The 20914-nt window shown below is 36.1% G+C and overlaps 1 protein-coding gene across 1 annotated transcript; it reads left to right on the top strand.

The window, feature by feature from the left end:
* The first annotated feature begins 1344 nt into the window (after positions 1 to 1344).
* Positions 1345 to 20261, top strand: CLIC2 (CLIC family member 2). The gene is made up of 6 exons (XM_016216921.2): positions 1345 to 1401; positions 11855 to 11964; positions 12090 to 12215; positions 17705 to 17811; positions 18499 to 18680; positions 19696 to 20261. Exons 1-6 carry the CDS (start codon positions 1345 to 1347, stop codon positions 19861 to 19863), a joined length of 750 nt encoding a protein of 249 aa, XP_016072407.1. The 3' UTR covers positions 19864 to 20261.
* Positions 20262 to 20914: the final 653 nt, after the last annotated feature.

Genomic DNA, 20914 nt, shown 5'->3' with positions numbered 1-20914 from the left:
TGGAATACAAGAATGAATGAACAGAGTAAAAATATGACCAAAGCATTCACCAAGTCCTGCCAAACAGCCAATTCTAAACTCACCCTCCAGGTTAGCTCAGCAGATGTCTATCACAATTTCCTTCTCATTTATTGGCCATTTGGGAAATCATCAGGTCCCATGCCTTGGACACCCACCTTCATATCAGCCACTCCTTGCTTAGAACCTGCAGGTGTGGCATAGATAGGGTTTTGTCAAGAGCCTCTTATTCTGTAAATCCTTTACATGTGGTCAATGGCAGGTGCATGTACAGCCCATATCATCATGGGGGTCATTTGGTGTTGCAGAAAGAGGGTCACAAAACTGCCCAACCGGTGGATCTATGTTCACTTTGGCTCCAATCAGAAAGAGACTCTTCCTACCAAAGAGGTTTATTAATCCAGCCCCCCCCCCCTTCCTGACAGGCAGAAAACACAGCTGCTAGAAACACAGCAGTCACTGAGTCATGTTTGGATATTTTACTGCTGTTCCCAGTATTGAGAAGTAGATACACAACTGCTTGTGATTCCTAACATGGATGCCAAAAAAAGTAGTGATCTATCCCAGTCCACACTTCCAAGATGAAGAATGAGGTGGGGCAATCAAAAGAAGCCCCCAGACTCAACCACCCCAGCAAACATTCCCTGGTTAAGAAGAGAGAAGTGAAATTTGCAACCCAGAAGGGAAATCTCGCTGTGTAAGCAGTAGAATTGGGGGTGGAGACACTTGATGAAGTACACTTTTTTAACCTCCTTTTAGTCAGTATCATTAGATAAACATCCTTTTCAATGATAAAACCTAAGTCATTTCTGGTCCTGTTCCTGGAAGCCCTTTTTGCTGCTGTCAGGTTACAAGAAGAGTAATAAGAGGCCATATTCTGGGCATAGAGCCCAGGACTCAAAGGGAGGCTTTAGAGAACATCTGGTGTACTTGATATATAGAAGCCAGAACTGCATGTGTGTGTTTGTGTGTGTTTGTTTCTCCTATGCTGACTCATGGCATTGAAACTTCGGTGGAAACACCCTCATCTTTCTAGCTAGCCAGTTTATACACACCCCTTTGGCTCCTCCTTGATTCAAACGATAGGTCAAGAGGAAGAAGGAAAACAAATTCAAGAGTTGTTCTCAAGCATCTAGAATTCTCTGCCTCCCACCTCTTGAGAAGAAAAATTGGTCCCAGCTCTGACTCAGTCCAATAAAAACTGGACTATTCTCTTAAAGCACCAACTGTATTTGAGCCTTTGGATAAAACTGGAAGAAAAGAATTCACAAGTACTGTGAATGGTGGAGAAGTCAGGGGCTGACAACTGGCAGTGAAAACAGAAAGATGGCAGGCCTGAGACCCAACATTCAAGCAGACCCTGAGATTGAGCTTTTTGTCAAGGTAAGTTTTCTAGCTTTAATAACAGAATACAGAACATACTATTTCTTGACAGTGGACCTTAGCTTCATAAAAAAGACAACATTTGGGCTAGAGATAGGAAATAATTTTGAAATCATATTTCTATTCTGAGTCCTAGAAGGATGCCTGGGTGTTTGGTTGTTCTTAGATAACAGTAGGAAAACATCTCACTTGGAAGAGGCAAGGAGATATGGTGGAAGGAACACTAGACTGGTTGGTAGTCAGAACAACTAAATTGTATTCTTAGTGGTTTCCTATGTAACCTTGGACAAATCCCTTCCTCCCTGTCAACTTTTGTTTCTCCATCTATGCAATGAAAGGCTGCAAAATGATCCTTAAGGGTTTTACAGCTCTCACAATCTGTATTTTATGCAATAGGTTTCGGAAGGCCTAAATGGGAGAAGAGGTTCAAGGCTAGCCTGAGAACCCCATTCCCACACATAACGCAGACAGAGCTTTCTAAAATTCTCCCACAATGGACAAACATCACAACAGGGTCACATGGATATTAAAGAAGAAAAAAGCGAACAGTTTGTGTGCCTGTTACGTGAGAAGGAAGCATTTTAGAATGTTATGTTTCCTCTTTATGGTCTGCCTTGGTGGTGGTGTTTTTTTGCCTTAACTTCTCAGAAAAGCCCTTTGGAAAACCCCTAAAGCAGGAGAAAGGAACATGTGTTTCTAAATTAGCTCATCAAGATAAATAATTGTGCATGGGTTATTCCAAATAGAAATTACATAATTTCCTAAATCCTTGCTTATATTAACTATTTTTTCTCTCTACTTTCATTGACTATTGGAAGTATTCAAGATGATAACAATAACAACAAACTCTTATATCATACCTGGTGTTTTTAAAACAATTTACATATATTGTCTTATTTGGTGCTAACAACAACTTAAGAGATGTAGTAGTAGTAGTAGTAGATCAGTAGTAATAGTGGTAGTAGTGCTCATCATTATAGTAATATTGTCCTCATCATTTCTAGATAAGTAAACTAAGGCAATAAAGTATAAGTAACTTGCCTCTAAAACTATATATAGCCTCTTGGTGGCATACAAAGATATAGAATAAGGTATGCTTACCAAATGTTAGCTTACACTTCAGTTAGCCAAAGTAATATTTTTCTAATTATTTTTAAATATTTAACAACGGGTGACATATATACACCAACGACATAATCAACCTGCCTTTTCAAAATTGTAGCAGAGAGAGACCCTTGAATTCTTGCATTGCAAAGTAATCCAAATAAGTGTTTACTGGGCCATGAGGTATAAGAACTACTTGTCTTATCTCTGGATTCTAGCAAAATATGTGACTGCTCAGACATGATATAAATAAGCCTTAATTTTTCTAACTGGCCTTTTACATTTACCAATTCCAAACCAGAGGTAATGTCTTTTCATAGGGTAACTGAAGTGTTTCTTTTTTCTAACTGTTCATTCAATCTAATCACACTGTAACCAGTGGTTGGTGTTGACCTGGGTATTTATCTTCATAGATTTCCCATATTTGGGTGGTAATCTAAACAGAAATTAGAAAAGTATACATTGGATGAGCAAATATTGCATTAAATAATAACTTTCAGGTTAAAATAACTAATTATTTATTATTTACTATATGGCATGCACTGTGCTAAGTGGTTTATTAGTAACCATATTTTATGGATACAGAAACTAAAGCAAAGAGCAACTAACTAACTTTGTCCAAGGTCACATAGGCAGTGAATGACAGAGTTAAGATTCCAATCCTTTAAAATAGCTATGTCTATGAACAACAGTGTGGTGATTGTGGGAGTGGAGGGGATGGGTGGAGGTGGTAGAGGGCATAGAGGGGCTAAAAGGTGATGAAAAAAAAATTAATTAAATTTTTAGAATAAATAAATAAAAACAAAATAAAATAAAATAGCTATGTCTAATCTTATTCAATGCTTTTCAATTTGGCAAGCTTTTTTGAAAACAATTCCAGAATTTCATCAGATGGAATCTTTTAGATGTAAGCTTATCTAATGACACTGATACAAATAAAAGATTTTCTGGAAGAATCTTGAGTATTATCTGGTCCAGGTTTTTGCTTTGCTTTGCTTTAAGATGTGTTCTGCTGATCTCTAGAAGTTTAATAGAAGATAGTGGAAGGGGGTGCAAAAATTGAGAAGGATGAAAAATGTTGAGTAACTTTTAAAAGCACTGTTCTTTATCAATGGTATCTCATTTATAGATGATGAAGTATCATTCTAAAGATTAAATGAGTCTGTGATTTCCCCAGTTACCTCTGGCTGTAGCTTGAAAACCCTACCACAACTTCTTCCCCTTGCCCTGATGAGATTCCTATAACAGATTAAGCACTTTCCTACTATAATTAAGAATTTATATTACACCACCTATGTGTTCCATATAGTCAGTGAAACATTGCCTTTCAGCTCTGTATGATTTGGGCAAGATTTCTATCCAAGTACTAAAATCAAAAAATGTTCTAACAGTTTATTTTATCTAAATGGTTTATGTTATTGGTTTGTTGTTCATTGTTAAATGAAATTTTTGTGTTTTCTACCAAGCACTCTAAAATTAAATTTTAGTAGGTTTGTACATAACATTATAGCATCTGACATTTGGACCAAAATTCTGAATGTAATATTTTGTCAAGAACATTTTGTCTACGTGGGAAAGAAGAAAGAGATGATACTCTTCTCCGAATGTTCAGACCATTTTCAAACTCCCTTAGAACTATCATAACAACCAATTAATTTTTTAAAAATCCAACAAAACTATTAGATGGGAGAAAGTGTCATTAAAGAGTGTAAATTCTGGAGTAAACAGTACTGGATTTGCTATGTGAAAAGAGTACACGTTATCAGCTCTTGTCTAGATGAGGGTACTTGAGCAAGTCAGCTTCTCTGAGTCTCAATTTCCTCATCTGTAAAACACAAGTAATAACAGAACTTACCTCACAAGATCATCTTCAGTGTGAGGATTAAATAAAACAAATATGTAAAACAGAGTAGTTGTTAACATAGTTAACACTTAATAAATGTCATATATTGTGGCTATTATCATTTTTTATGTTTAAAAACTTAGATCACAAACACAGAGAAATAAGTTGTTTCGGTGAATGACCACATCCTGTTTTTGCCAGCTAAAGACACTTAAGAGGTAGATAGTTCATCAATCAGGCTAGAAAACTTACATCCTAAAATTTTATGCTAAGGCACTTCAAATCAGCATATTATAAACAGAAAAAAAAATACAGTTTTCCTGTAAAACTTTACTGCATTTCCCCCACACCTCACTGTTTTGCCTTTCCTTTTGCCAAAGGTGATCCACCCTTCCTGCTGTATCTATTATCAGAGTCCACTTTTCTTCCTGCCTCCCACCCCTAATCATGTTTCCACTCACTAACACCAGTTGTGATTGTATCCTCAGTCTGGTTTCTGTTTCAAAAGAAATGCAGCTGCCAAGGTTGGTTGCTACTTCCCATATCTCTTCACTCCATCACATCACAAAGAGTAACAATAAACATGATTTTTCTCTGTTGCACCCACTGCCAGGGAAAGAAAAATTTACTTAAAAATTAGAATTATGCCCTTGGCTTCTTGGACCTTAATATTACTAGTAGAAATGACAGATCAGAGAATCTGATCAGAGATACTGTAAGATGCAGTATCTTTTATTTCCTTGTATAGACTGAGGCAAAAGAGGAAAAATAGATTCAAGAGATGAGAGATGCTGATAGGTTGGACTTGGAAAGCTAGCATCTAATAGTGTTGGACAGATAGTAAACATCAAATAAACATTGAATGAATAAATGACATAATAACCATGGCAAATGAGAGAAATGAACTTATTTGGTGGTTATTTATAGATAAAACTAACACGAATTAATAGTTGGATTCAATATTCAGGGTGAAGGAAAAGGATTATTACCAAGTTTCTAGTTTGGTCACCTGGAATAGTGTCTTATCTGCTCAGGCTACCATAACAAAATACTATAAACTGTATGGTTACAAGAGCAGATATTTATTTCTCACCGTTATAGAGGCTGGATGTCCAAGATCAAGATGCCAGCATGGTCGGGTTCTGGTGAGAACTCTTTTCCTGGCTTATATTTGGCTGCCTTCTGGCTGTGTTCTTGAAAAGGAAAGAAAAAGAGAGACAGAGAAAGAGACAGAGACAGAGAGAAAAACAGAGAGAGAGAGTTTGAGTTTTGGTCTCTTCTTACTCAGGCAAGTCCCATCATAAGAACCCCATCTTCATAAATCTAACTACTTCCCAAAGTCCTCACTTCCAATTACGATCACATTGGATGTTAGAGTTTCAACATATGAATTGGCAGGGCCGGGGAAGCACAATTTAGTCCATACATGACAGTGACTGCTACTGGATTAGGAGCCTTAAAGAAAAAGTAAGTTAGTGTGTGGAGTAAAGAACAGGGAGGAAATTTAGTTTGGGATATGTTTAGATTGAGGTGTCTAAAACCTGGATCTCCCATGAGGACACTACATCAGCTATAACCCTCTCAAGAAGTGGCTGCCTTTTCTTCCTCATTCTTCTTACCACTGTGTCTGGAAATGGGGTAGGTATCCTTGCTCCTCATTCAGACCATTCTGCCACCCCTGTCCACAGAAATAACTAGGCTGAGTCTCAGAAAATCAGACTAAACCACCCACTACCTCTCCTTGTTATAGTAGTCTTCCAAACCCCTGGTTACTCTGCCTTATTTCTTGAGGATTTTCACTCCTGGATCATTGTCACTCGCTCCAACACTAGTCTTATCTTAATTCTTGGCAATTTTAATATCTATACAGATGACTCTTCCAATACTCTGACCTCTCAGATCCTTGACTTTCTCTCCTTTAGTGATCCCATTCTTCACCATCTCTCCGGCACCCCCTTCCATGTTCATACCCTTACCTTTGTCATTGCAATGACTGCAAACCCCTCATAATTATTTATTTGAAAGGTTTTTGTTCCACTTTTTAAAAAATATGTCTTTATTGATTTCAGAGAGAGGAAGTGAGAGGGAGAGAGAGAGAGAAACATCAATGATGAGAGAGTCATTGATCAGCTGCTTCCTGCACGATTCCCAGTGGGGATGGAACTTGCAACCCAAGCATGTGCCCTGATCGGGAATCGAACTGTGACCTCCTGGTTCATAGGGTGACGCTCAACCACTGAGCAAAACTGGCTGGGCTGTTCCATTTTTTGTACTTCTCTATTTTAATATATTTCATTGAGGTATAATTTGTATAAAATAAGATGCACACATTTTAAGTGCATCCAAGGACTTTTGACAAATCTATACACACATTGTAACAACCACCCCAATCAAAATATAGAGTATTTCCATCACCTCATTAAGTTCCCTATGTCTCTTTCCAGTCAATCAATGCAGTCAGTCTTCCTTACCTTATCCCACTACTCCCTTGCTAGGCAATCAATGATCTGTTTTTTATCAGGATAGATTGGTTTTCATTTTCTAAAAATTTCTACAGACTGAATCATGCAATATGTACTCTTTTTGTTGTCTGGATTCTTTTACTCAGCATAATTATTTTGAGATTTGCTCATATTGTATGCATCAATAATAGCTCATTTGTTTTATTGCTGAAGTTTCCCTTGTATAGATCTGCCATATTTGTCTGTCCATTAAGGACATTTGAGTTGTTTCCAGTTTGGGGCTATTGTGAATAAATTTGATATAAACATTCATGTACATGTCTTTCAAGAGACATGTGCTTTCATTTCTCCTGGGAAAATACCTAGAATGTTAATACTTAGGTTTTAACCTTGATAAACTCTTTATAAACCAGTTGGACTGTTTTCCACTCCCAATGGCACTGAATCAGCTCCAGTTGTTCCACATTCCAGCCAATACTTGTTATGGTCAGTCTTTTTAACTTCAGCTGTGCTAATGTGTGTGTAATGGTAACTCAATGTGGGTTTAATTTGCATTTTATTGGTGACTAATGATGTTGAGCATCTTTTCATGTCCTCATTTACCATCTATATATCTTTTATAAAGTGTTTAAATTTCTTGCTCATTTGTAATTGGGTGTTCTGTTATTGAGTTGTAGAAGTTCTTTATTCATATATTTTAGTATATTTTAAATTCAAGATGTTTTTCATTTTCTTAACAGTTCTTTTGAAAATCAGATTTTACCTTTGATATAGCCCAGTTTATTAAATTTTCCTCTTCTCTTTCTCACTCTCTGAATTCAAACCACATAGACCCCTCTTTCAGTTCCTCATATATGCCTGCTCAAACTTGTTGCAACACCTTTGTATGTGTGAATCCCTCTATTTAAAATGCCCTTTTCATGACCATTTATCTAGTTAACATAACACGTATCTATCCTTTGAACTCAGTTAAACTGCAACTTCTTCAGGAAAGGCCTCCCTCATAGGCTCCATTTAAACTACATTTCTCTCTTACACATACTCATAACATGCATGACCTTCTTTCTAAAACTTTTCAAAGACTTTATCTCGGTTTAAAACTAAGGGACTATTTCATTTTATTTGTTATTTTTATTTTTTATGTTTTAATTTATCTTTACTGTTAAAAGTATTACAAATGTTCTTCTTTTCCCTCCATTGATCCTCTCTACCTTGCACCCCCCTCTCCAGGTCTTCACTACACTATTGTCTATGTCCATGAGTTATGCATATATGTATATAAGTTTTTAGGTTAATCTCTCCCCACCCTCCCCCTGAGATTCATCAGTCTGTTCCATGCTTCTATGTCTTTGGATCTATTTTGCTCATTGGTTTATTTTTTCATTAGATTCCAAATATAAGTAAGATCATGTGATACTTGTCATTCTCTGACTGGCTTATTTCACTTAACATAATACTCTCCAGGTCCCACCATGCTGTATCAAAGGGTAAGGGATCCTTCTTTTTTATAGCTGTATAGTATTCCAAGATGTAAATGTCCAAGGAGATGCTTGATAAGATTTCAATCTTCTTGAACATGTAGAGACTTGTTCTGTGTCCTAACATGTGGTCTATCTATGAGAATGTCCCATGTGCATTGAGGGGAATGTATATTCTGCAGCTTTGGGGTGAAATGTTCTATAAATGTCAATTAATTCTATCTGATCTAGTGTGTCATTTAGAGTTACTGTTTCCTTGTTGATTTTTTGTCTGGAAGATCTATCCAGTAAAGTCTGTGGGGTGTTAAAGTCCCCTACTATGACTGTATTGCTGTTGATCTCTCCCTTAAAGTCCACCAGAAGTTTTTTTTTCAGCCTGTGTGAGTCATTTGTTCTGAGATGGGTCTCTTGTAGACAGCATATATTTGGGCCTTGTTTTCTTATCCATTCAGTGACCCCACTTCTTTTGACTGGGGCATTTAATTAATTTGCATTTAAAGTTATTATTGATAGGTACTTATCTATTGCCATTTTATTTCTTTATGCCTATGCTTCTCTCTCTTTCTATTTCTACTTCTTATTACAGTAGTCCCTTTAACATTTCTTGCAATGCTGGTTTGGTGGTGATATACTCCTTTAGCCTCTTTTTGTCTGGGAAGCTCTTTATTTCACCATCTATTTTGGGTGATAACCTTGCTGGATAGAGTAGTCTTGGTTTCAGATCCTTGCTTTTCATTACCTTGAATACTTCACGCCATTCTCTTCTGGCCTGTAGAGTTTCTGATGAGAAGTCAGCTGACTGCCTTATGGGAGCTCCTTTATAGGTAACAGATTGCTTTTCTTTTGCTGCCTTTAAGATTCTCTCTGTCTGGAATTTTTGGCATTTTAATTGATGTGTCTGGGTGTGGGCCTCTTTGGATTCTTCTTGCTTGGGACTCTCTGTGCCTTTTGAACTTGTGTGACTTTTTCCTTCACCAGTTAGGGAAGTTTTCTGCCATTATTTCTTCAAACAGGTTCTCTAACACTTGCTTACTTTCAACCTCTTCTGGTAATCATGTTATGCACATATTGTTATATTTCATGGTTGTCTCACAGCCTTAATTATCCACCTTTTTAAAAAAATGTTTCTTATTTTTGTCCCCCCGTTTTGGCAGCCTGTTTGGATTTGTTTCTATATATTAGGTAGATCTGCTAGGACTCTCAGTCTTTTGGATGGTCTCTGGTGCAGGCCCATGTCTGATGCTGTTTGTGACTGGCCTTGAGTGAGTACCCTGTTTGAAGCTTTCCACACTCCACATCTTGTGGTTCCCTCTGCTGGGGGCTGAGTGTATTTGGAAAAGACCAAGATGTGCATCAAGGTCTGCTTTCCAAGCCCTGGGTCCAGAAACAAATCAGGCAAATGCTCAAAGCACCCAGAGGCTGATTGTTATTCAGTCTTTTAATGAACTTCAGGCTGTAGGAACTCCACAGGGTGGAGCAATTGCTTCCCTCTCAGGCAAAAGCTGCTTGGATAGTAAATGTCTGCCTGAGAAACATGTCCTCTGCTGTATGGGTAAATGGCTCAGCACAAGAATCCAGATGACTGCCCTCTGAGCTCTATCCCAAAGCCAGAATCCCTGGATACTCCTCACACAACTCTATTCCACTCTGCCTTCCTTCCACAGGAGCCCAAAGTGAGTGGCTACACATGAAACTTTGTGTGTTAGCCCTTTAAGAGGGTTCCTGCATTCTTAGCCATCTGTCCCTGGCAGACAGAAAGCCTGCTGCTTTTCACAGCTAGATGTTATGTGGGCACCTTTCTCAGTTTTGGTGCTCTTGGCTGGGAAGCCCAGCTTGGGGTTTAGGTCCCAGAGTCCTCAGTGGGAACCCCCCACTGCTGAGATAGCCCTCCAGACCTTCAGCTGCTGCTTGTGGGAGCCCAGCCAGCCCTCCCATGGCTCTGCACTTCCTACCCATCTCTATGTGGTCTCCCCTTTAGGTCCTCGGTTATGAGGGGGCTCTCCAGTTAGTCTTCAGTTGATTATTCAGGATGATTTTTCTATATTTTAGTTGTAATTCCAGTTTGGTCCTGGGGAGTGTCAGTGTAGCTTACACTCAATCTACCGCTATCTTGCAATCTCTCTATTTGTTTATTTTAATATCTGTTTTCTGCATATATAATGTCTGGTCTATGTTAAACACATAATTATTTGTTCAGTAAATATTCATTGGAAGAGTGAATGAATGAATGAAAAATAGTGAGTCCACAGATAAACTCAAGTATATATAAAATTTCAAAGCCAAAAGTGAGTTATGTTTAACCAGTAGGAGAAGGATGGGCTTTATTATTATTATTGTATATTTATTTCAGGTGTACAGTATAATGGTTAGACAATTATATAATTTACAAAGTGGTTTTTAAATGCCTGGTGCTAAGTCAACTACTAATTATTTGTAAAAAGTATTAAAAGAATTAAAGCTGGAGTCCCAATATATTTCTTACACCAAAATAAATTCCAAATAGATGAAAAAAATGCAAAAATTAAACCATAAAGTTTCTAGAAGAAAACACAAGAGAACATCTTAATAATAAAAAAAAAATGACAAAGTAATTGACCAGTCAGTGTTGCTCAGTGGTTGAGAGTCAACCCATGAACCAAGAGATCATGGTTCGATTCCCAATCAAGGCACATGCCTGGGTTGTGGCTTGATCTTCTGTAGGGGACATGCAGGAGGCAGCTGATTGATGATGTTTCTCTCTTTCAGTGATGTTTCTCTCTATCCCTCTACCTCTCTAAAAATCAATAAAACATATTTTAAAAAAACATTTTAAAAATATATAACAAGGTAATTTTTGTAATCTTTATATATATATATATATTACTGTGTAAGCATATCAGAAAAATCAGACTACATAGAAGGGAAAAAAAGAATGATAGATTTTATGTAAAATATAAATTTTATGAGACATGCTTTTTTAAAATTACATGTAATGTGTATCAAAAGAGTTAATATCTTTAGTATACAAATAATTTTTCCAAATCAATAAGGAAAAAGTCATCACCTTAATAGAAAAATGTAAAATTTTCATGAACAAGCACTTCATAAAATAAGGAAATCAAACAACCAATGAACATATGGAATACCTTTCAGGAAGGAAATTTGGCAAGATCTATCAAAATGGAAAATGCCCATACTTTTTACTCAGCACTCTCATTTTAAAGATTAACTCTAAAGATAAATCTTAGAATTAGAACAAGTTATATGCCAAAAAATATTTGTTGCTGAAGTAGAGTAGCAAAAATTTTGGAATATTTGAAATGTCCATCATAAGAAATTGTTATATAAATCTTGGTAATATATATTTAATGTATTATTATTATGATTTTTATTATATAGTCACCACACTTGTAATTTAACATACAATGAGATTACTTGATTCATTATCTCTCCCTGCTCACAAATGGTAGAATCCATGAGGTTAAGTACTTTTAACTTTTTTCTGGCAACTAGTTCATTTCCCAATAGGCACTCAATACAGACTTGTTGAGCAAATGAATGAATGAGGCCTTTCTTTATCTTAATAGGCTGGAAGTGATGGGGAGAGTATTGGAAACTGCCCTTTTTGCCAACGCCTTTTCATGATCCTCTGGCTTAAAGGAGTTAAATTCAATGTGACCACTGTTGACATGACCAGGTAAGAGAATTCAGGACAGGTTTCATTCTTAGGATTGAAATTGGTAGATACCAATAAAATGTTGGTGTCTGTATGATGTGTGCCTTATCTAAAAACCTAACTCTGCTTACTTTTAATAATCATAGAAAGCCCGAAGAGCTAAAGGACTTAGCCCCAGGTGCCAATCCTCCCTTCCTGGTGTTTAACAAGGAATTGAAAACAGACTTCATTAAAATTGAGGAGTTTCTAGAGCAGACACTGGCTCCTCCAAGGTACAGCATTTTACAAGACATTATTGTTCTTGAGACCATTTATTTTATTGGCTTATTAATTGCAGATTGAGCATTCTTACTTCTAGACATCTAACTCTTTTTCAATGTCAGACCTTTCTTTTGTTATCTTTCTAGAAAACTTTGCAAAGATCCCCCTCGATCACTCTATATATGATTAGAAAACTTTACTACAGAATTATTTATTTAATATATATAAAACTGTTAAAACTTTATAAAATGTAGGCAGTATATTAGAAAAGGGCAAATGACAGACTTGGAAACCTGGGAAAGGCAGGTAAATTTGGGCCACATTTAATTTCAACCTCATCATCTGATCCATAATGAAGTTTGAGGGCATTTATACTGATAAAAATCAGACCTTTTTGTTGTAGAGCCCTCAGAAGATCTTCAATTAAAGATCTTTAATTATTCAGCTTGATCTTTTAGCTCTACAGGCTGAAAAATATTATGTCTATTATGTATAAACTTCCCCCTTTGACTTTAAATACACAAAGAGGATAGATATAACATTTAAAATTATTTTTAAAATAAGAAAGTAAATTCTCTTTGTTCTAGAAATAGAGAAGTAACCCATGGTAGAGTACGAGTGAGAGCATGGGGTAGTAACACTTTATAGCCCATGAGGACTGATCATGATTAGGCTTTCACATCACTGATGGCATGAGGGCAGAACATACCCAACACAAGGGCTAGAGGTCAGAAAACAGATCTCACATAGTTAACCAGTGGCCAGAACTGCCCTGTCTACACTTGAATGAAAGTTATATATATCTGCCTACACAGGATAGTGTCTGGAAACAGGAAGCCTGTTGTACTTATTTTTTTATTGCTGTATAACAAATTACCGCAAACTCAGTGTCTTAAAACAACACTCATTTATTATCTCACAGTTTCCATTGGTAAGGACTCCGGCTGTGAACTTAAACCTGCTCTAAAAAATGAAGTCTCAATCATAAACAAAAGGTTCTATCAGTCCATAATTCTTCTTACATAAGAAACTAAGGACACTATTCTAGATTCTTTTCTGTGTGACTATATTAGGTCTCTCTCTTCAATTATTGATGGCTTCTTAGACTTTAGCATCTGCTCCAAGTCTGTCCTGTATGTATTGAGTTCTTATTTTGTTCTTTCCCCCTCCCCATCCTCCTCTACTATGTCCTCCCCTCACATTATCTGATCCCTAATCTTTTCTTGCTCCCAAAGGTAACCAGTGAAAAAATCTGTGTATCTTTCCATACCGTTTTCTAGGTTCATATAAGCATAATAATAATAAGTACAATTTATAAATATTGCATGTTGCTTATCTCACTTCAAAGAACATTGTAACATTCTTCAACTCTACTGGTTTAGATTTAATTCATTTTAATGTCTGGATAATAGTCCATGTCACAGATGTGCTACAAGTTACTAAACTATTCCTTTACTGATAGACATTCCCTTTCCTTCCAGTTTTTTGGAAGGAAAAAACTACAAACTACAAACAGTAGTATAAATAACATCCTTGTTCATATGTCCTTATGTACTGGTGTTTTCATTCCTATGTAATAGATTCCCTGAAGCAAAATTCAAATGGTTTATAAACCATGAACACAGACAATAGTGCAGTGAAGGCCTGGGGTAGGAGAGCAGAGTAGAGGGGCTCAAAGGGGGGGGGGAAGGGGGACATCTGTAATACTTTAAACAATAAAGATAAATTTTAAAAAATACTTGATTTGTATTTAGCCACCTTACCAAAATAGCTCATTAATTCTAGTAATTTTTTTTCCTATACTTTCTTGGGTTTTCTAGGTATACAATTATGTTGTTGCTTCTCTTCTAGTAATTATACTGATTGCTTTAAAATAGTGTCTTCTACAACTTGCTAGAACCTCAAAAACAATATCAGCTATTGCCCTGGCCAGGTAGCTCAGCTGGTGGGGGCATCAAACACCAAAAAGGTTGTGGGTTCAATTCCCAGTCATATACCTAGGTTGTGGGTTCAATCTCCAGTCGGGGCACGAAAGGGAGGCAACCAATTGATGTTTCTCTCTCACATTGATGTTTCTACTTCTCTTTCCCTTTCTCTCTCTCTAAAATAACAACAAAAAAAAAATCAATAAACACATCCTCAGGGGAAGATTTAAAAACAATATCAGTGCTAATAGCAATTTTAGGGGTTTCTGTCTTGTTCTGAAATTTAATGTGAATGGTTTGAGAGTCACCATTTAGAATGATGTTTTTTCTTGTCTTAGCAGTTAGTACATTCAGCACAATGTTGAAGAGCAATAGTGATGATCCTTGTTCTGTACTGGTTTTAAAAAAATAGTTCTAACATTTCACTTTTTTTCTTTTTTCTTTTTTTTTTTAAATTTAAGTCTAGTTTGCAGACAATCTTATATTGATTACATTAGTATAAGATGTACAATATAGTTATTCAACATTTTTATACCTCACAATGTGATCACCTTGCTAATTCTAGTAATCTTCTGTCACTGTAAATTTATCACAGTATTATTGACTATATTCCCCTCCCCTTTTTCACTCATCCCTCCATCCCATCCTTTCTCATAACCATCCTTTTGGTCTCTGTTTCTATGGGTCTGTGTTTGGTTTGTTTTTGTTTGATTGCTTGTTTTGTTTTTTTAGATTTCACATATAAGCAAAACCATTGTTTTTCTCTGCCTGACTTATTTCACCTTATAATACCTTTTAGATCCACTCATGTTGTCACAAATGGCAAAATTCTAATTCAAAAAGATATCCAAAGTGGGGGAAAAGTACATTTACAGTTGTGAGTACATGAAACACAGAGTTTATTCTTGTATTATTATTTATTAATTATTGTTTTATTTTCTATATGAATAACTGTAAACTTACTTTTGCCCCACCCTGTATGCACCCTATGTTCATTGCAGCATTATTTACAATACTCAAGATATGGAACCAACCTAGATGTCCAAAGATAGATAAATGGATAAAGAAGATATGATATGTATACAATGAAATATTATAGAGCAATAAAAAAAAGAATGAAATCTTGCCATTTACAACAGCATAGATGGATCACCTTTTTAAAAATACTTGCTTTTTTATTAATGTAATACTGGCTAATAACATTATACAAGTTTCAGGTGCACAACATTATTATTCAGTACCTGTATACACTATAGTGTGCTCACCATCCAAAGTTTAGCTTCCATCCATCACCATATATTTGACCCCCTTACCCATTTCACCCTCCCCCACCCTCTTCCCCCTCTGGTAATACCCAATGTGTTGTCCATATTTATGAGTTTGCTTTTGTTGTCTTTTGTTTGGTCATTTGTTTCTTTTTCCTTTTTTTTTTTTTGTTGTTGTATATCCCACGAGTGAGATCATATGTTTGTCCTTTTCATTCTGACATTTCACTTAGCATAATACCCTCAAGGTCCATCAATGTTGTTGCAAATGGCAATATTTCATCCTTTATGGCTGAGTAGTATTCCACTGTACATAAAAGGTGGGGCAAAAGTAGGATTACAGTTGTATGTGAAACAATTTATTCTTGCATTATTATTTATTAATTATTGTATTATTTTCCATGAGAACCAGCTGTAAACCTACTTTTACCCCACCCAATATGTAGCACATCTTTTTTATCTATTATCTATCAAAATATACTTAGGTTGTTTCCATGTCTTGGCTACTGGGAATAATGCTCCAATGAACATAGGAGGATATATATCTATACAAATAAGTGTTTTCAAATTTGGGGAGTAGATACCCAAAAGAGGAATTGTTGGGTGATATGTAATTATGTTTTTAATTTTTTGAAACAAAATACTATTTTCCATAGTGGTTGTACCAATTTACATTCCCACCAACAGTGTGTAAGGGTTCCCTTTCTTCCACATCTTCTCCAATACTTTTATTTCTCGTTTTACTTATAATAGCCACTCTAACACTCTAGTGAGGTAATAATCTCATTGTGGTTCCAACTTGCACTCCCCGAAAACATTTTATCATTTAATATGATGCTTGCTGAAAGTTTTTGATGGATACCTTTTATCAAGTTAACAAAATTAACTTATTAAATCATTCAATAAATATTTACTGAATACTTCCTAAGTATCAGGTTCTATTCAAGACACTTGGGACACATTAGTGAATAAAATGGGCAAAAACTCTCTGGTCTAGTAGACCTTAAATTCTAGTTGGGGAAGATAGTAAATAATCAAGATAAAAAGCAAAATATAAACTATTTTAGATGATGATAAACACTAAGAAAAAATAAGGCAAGGAAAGGAAGTAGTGAGTGTTAGGGACAGGAGAGAGGTTGCAATCTTATATAGAGTGGCCAGAGAAAGGCCTCACATAAGAGGAGCTATCAGAGAAAAAAACTTTAGAGAAGAGAGGAAGCAGACCCTGTGTCTATATGAGGGAAGGCACTCCATCTAAGTGCAAATCAAGTGAAAATGCCCTGGAGTGGGAGTTTGTTAGGCCTATTTGGGAGGGGAGGGGGGAGCAAAAAGGTCAGTGTTTAGTAAAGTGCATGAGGAAGAGAGTAGAAGATGAGACCAGAGAGGTAAGGTGGGGTAAGATCACATCAGTCCTTTTAGACATCTAGAGGACTTGGACTCAGAGTCTGACTGAGATGGGGACATTGCAGGGTACTGAGTAGGGAAGACACATATGACTTATATTTTAACATGATTGCTCTCACAACAGGTGGAGAATAGTCTGGCAATGTGGGAGACAAGCTTAGGAATAGGGAGAATAGTCATGAAGCTGTTGCAGTAATATAGGCTTTGGACAAAGAAGGGGGCAATGGAGGTGGTGAGAAATGCACAGGCTCTGGGTAAATTCTGAAAGATAACCTGGCTGGAGTTGTTAATGGATCAAATGTGAGGATGGAAAGAGAGAAATCAAGAAAGATGACTGTTTGGCCTGACCATTTCTAGTTGCTAGTAAGGTGTTTTATAATTAGGAATTGATTTTCACTGAATGCTTTCTCTGCATCTATTTGTGATCATATGGTTTTTCTTATTTAATTTGTAAATGTAATAAAATTATTACTACATTATTTTATTTTATTATGCTAAATGATCTGTATATTACTCAGAGGAGGACATTTTAGCTACTGTTTTCCATCATCTCCATGCTCTTTATTCCTTCATTTGTTTTGTAAGTTACAATACTTGAAGCTATATGTATTACCACCATATCTTATGCCAAATAGACTTTCAGGAACAAGTATGGGGACCTAACTACCATTTGAAACATTGTTTCTACAGGTAAAGAGCTTTGAATTCCAGACAACTGGTTTCCCAGTGAACCTTAGAAACTAAATTATTCCAGGAGTGGAAAATATATCCAATGAGGGAATTATCAGGACTTTCAGTTTCCAGCACAATTTTCCAAAACCTTCATTCTCAGTAGAATGCAAGCTAGGAAACCTGGTCTCTGTCTCCTTGTGCTCAAATGATAGTGCAGTGATGTTTCTTTTTAAGGTACCCTTGCTTGAGTCCCAAGAACAAGGAGTCCTTTGATGTGGGCAGTAACCTCTTTGCCAAGTTTTCTGCATATATAAAGAACACACAAAAAGAGGCAAATAAGAGTAAGACAACTTTCTTTAAATCTGTTTTTCTCACTCACGTGCTCACTTTTTCATTCTCACTCAGCTAAAATAGGATTTTCCTGAATATATAGTATATGTTGGGGAATACCCTTCCTCTTATTCTCTGTTCTCTTTTCTGAAATTCCTTTGCATGAAGTTTTATTAGATTTAGAACCCAAGATTCAATATAGAAATTACCAACTTAGCTCAATTAGAGCATTGGCATGCCAGGTATAAACTAACTGCAGGACTTGATTTGTTAGGTGCCCCTCTCAACTTTCCCAGTCCTGCATACCTTTAAGTTTCTTAAACCATAGCACCTAGCATCTCCCACAAACATCCCTGAAGTTTACTATCCTCTGAGTCAAGAGAGCTATTAGTCTCTGATTCCACTTTCTGACTCTTCTATGTTGAGTAATAACATATCACTTTTTTTCTCTTTGACTCTCCTCCCAATGCACTTCAAGAAAAATTTAAAAAATCTTTGTATTCATCATTTGATTAAACATCTGACTCTGTCTTATTAGTGGGTAGTTGAGCATTCTAGTAAACTATTTAGATTTGTTATAGCCAGTATAAAGAATGTGTATAGACAGAGATGTCTAAATATGTGAAAAGCATATTGAGAATGTATTTAGTCATGAAAACAATATATTTATAAGTAACCTTATGACTTCATTGCCTCAGATTTTGAAAAATCTCTGCTCAGAGAATTTAAACGTCTGGATGACTACTTAAACACCCCACTTCTGGATGAAATTGATCCAGACAGTGCTGAGGAACTCACAGTTTCCAGAAGATTGTTCTTGGATGGGGATCAGCTGACACTGGCTGACTGCAGCTTGTTGCCCAAGCTGAACATTATTAAAGTAAGTCTTTATAAGGTAGCTTGAATGGTTTGGGCTGGGTTTGGGAGTTACCACCATGAATCACAGTGACCATTCTGTGTGAAGATGTTATATGATGGCTTTATCATCATCATTATGCATAGTGTATATCTCCTGTCTCTCTTCGGAGGAAAAATCCATGATCTCCTCTGGGAAGCATGAAATTTTATTTCTTCCTATACCAGGTATTTCCCACTGTGTTGTCTATAAAACAAGAATAATATTACCCATTTCACAGAATTCTTGACAAAATTAAATAAATTAGAACGGTGTCTGGATCACAGCAGTGATATAAATAATGTGAGCTAGTAATATTATTATGATAATGTAATCACTAACAAATTTTTACTGAACAGAATTTATTTTATCTCAGGTCTTATGCCAGACACAGAGAGTACATGAAGAAATAAGACATAGTTGGGACCCTAAACAACCCCTTAGTCTAATGGGGAGATATGTGTTCTTTTTATGTGCTTCCTTCTTCTAAACATTCATAATTAAATGCAACTTAATATAAATATGATTGCAAGCATATAGCCTTGTCTACGTTTGTACACAAAACATTAAGTAGTAATTCCAAGATTCTTTAATTTTATTTTGTAGTACTTTTTTGTTAATCTTCATCAGGGGATATTTTTTTCATTGATTTTTAGAAAGAGTGGGAGGGAAAGAAGGAGGGAGGAAAGGGGAGGAAGGGAGAGAGAGAGAGAAACATCCATGTAAGAGAGACACATCAATTGGTTGCCTTCCGCACGTGTCCCGACTGGGACCAGGGAAGGAACCTGCAACCCAGGAACATGCCCTTAACCTGGAGTCAAACCCACAACCCTTGGGTGCACAAGCTGACAGCTCTAACCACTGAACACACCAGCCAGGGCATGTAGTACTTTTGTGTAGATCACATGTCCACAATGATCTTGACTTTTGAGATATGGTTTTACAGACTAGGTATGTTACTGATGTCTTTTACTACCAACTGTATTCTCCAAAACCTTAGATTGCTGCCAAGAAATACCGTGACTTTGACATTCCAGCAGAATTCTCAGGAGTCTGGCGCTATCTCCACAATGCTTATGCCCGTGAAGAATTTACCCACACGTGTCCTGAAGACAAAGAAATTGAAAATTTCTATGCAAATGTGCAAGTGTGGCTAAACAGTAGTTAGGACAGCTCTTACAGCAGAAGAAGCTCTCATATTAAAAATGTTTTTGGAAATAAGAACATGGAAAATATTGTTTTCTCTATACAACTCTCTTATGAAAAAAACAACGTTGTATTTTCTGTATCAGGCGACTGTGTATTTTAAATGTCTTTACATTTTTGCTTAATTTTCTTTATTCCCATGGCATAACTACTGCAATTATAACCACTGAAATCCTAAATGATATGGAAAGCACCAAGATCTTTTGCTATTTGATTGAATTCCTAGAATGCATCATACATAAGCTCAATAGATGGCTGAAGTTATAAATGACATAAGTAGAGCCACAATTTCAAGCTGCTGCTTAGAAAAATTCCATCTAAATCATTAAAACAATTTTAAATTTTTGTTAGTTTCATGTATACATGAGTTTATTTCTAATATGAGTAATGAAATCAGAGAGTGAGCATATCAGAGAGGCAAATCCTAAAAGAATGATTTTTTTTAAATCAGCTGTAGGAATTGATCAAGACCAACTGGTCTTAGAATGGTCTTCAACACCTAGAAATATGACTGCCTCATAGTCAGAGATGAGAATGAACCTTTCTGGCTAGATTATATTGTTAACAAGCATTCATTAGAAAAAACATAATAATAATTTTTAAAAGATTGGAAGCAAATATATGGCAAAGGTGCAAAGTAAATCTGATCTTTTATTCAACAGAAATAAAAAGGACACTAAGAAATCTTACTTATCAAAGGTCTTGTAGCTGCCCTTAAAAGGATAAGGCACACTGTCCTTAGAGAGTAATCACACAGCTTTCTACAGAACTGAAAATGTTCCATTGTATATGTACTCAAGTTTACATGATCAAATACAATCAAGCCCCTCAAATCTGAAAACAAAAACTGAACTTAACTATCTGTCTTTCGTAGGAGAAACAAAGTTCAACCTCAAAAAAGGAAGGCACAGTATTATTATAGGCTTTTGGGGAAGGGTAGAGTTTAAATTTAAGTGAGGCACAATGTTTTAATAGGTTCCAAAAAAAAAACAAAAAACAGTAAGGCAATGAAT

The sequence above is a fragment of the Miniopterus natalensis genome, chromosome X, assembly GCF_054644295.1.
Source record: "Miniopterus natalensis isolate mMinNat1 chromosome X, mMinNat1.hap1, whole genome shotgun sequence".
Lineage (NCBI taxonomy): Eukaryota > Metazoa > Chordata > Mammalia > Chiroptera > Miniopteridae > Miniopterus > Miniopterus natalensis.
This window is presented reverse-complemented; position numbering and strand designations above follow the sequence as displayed.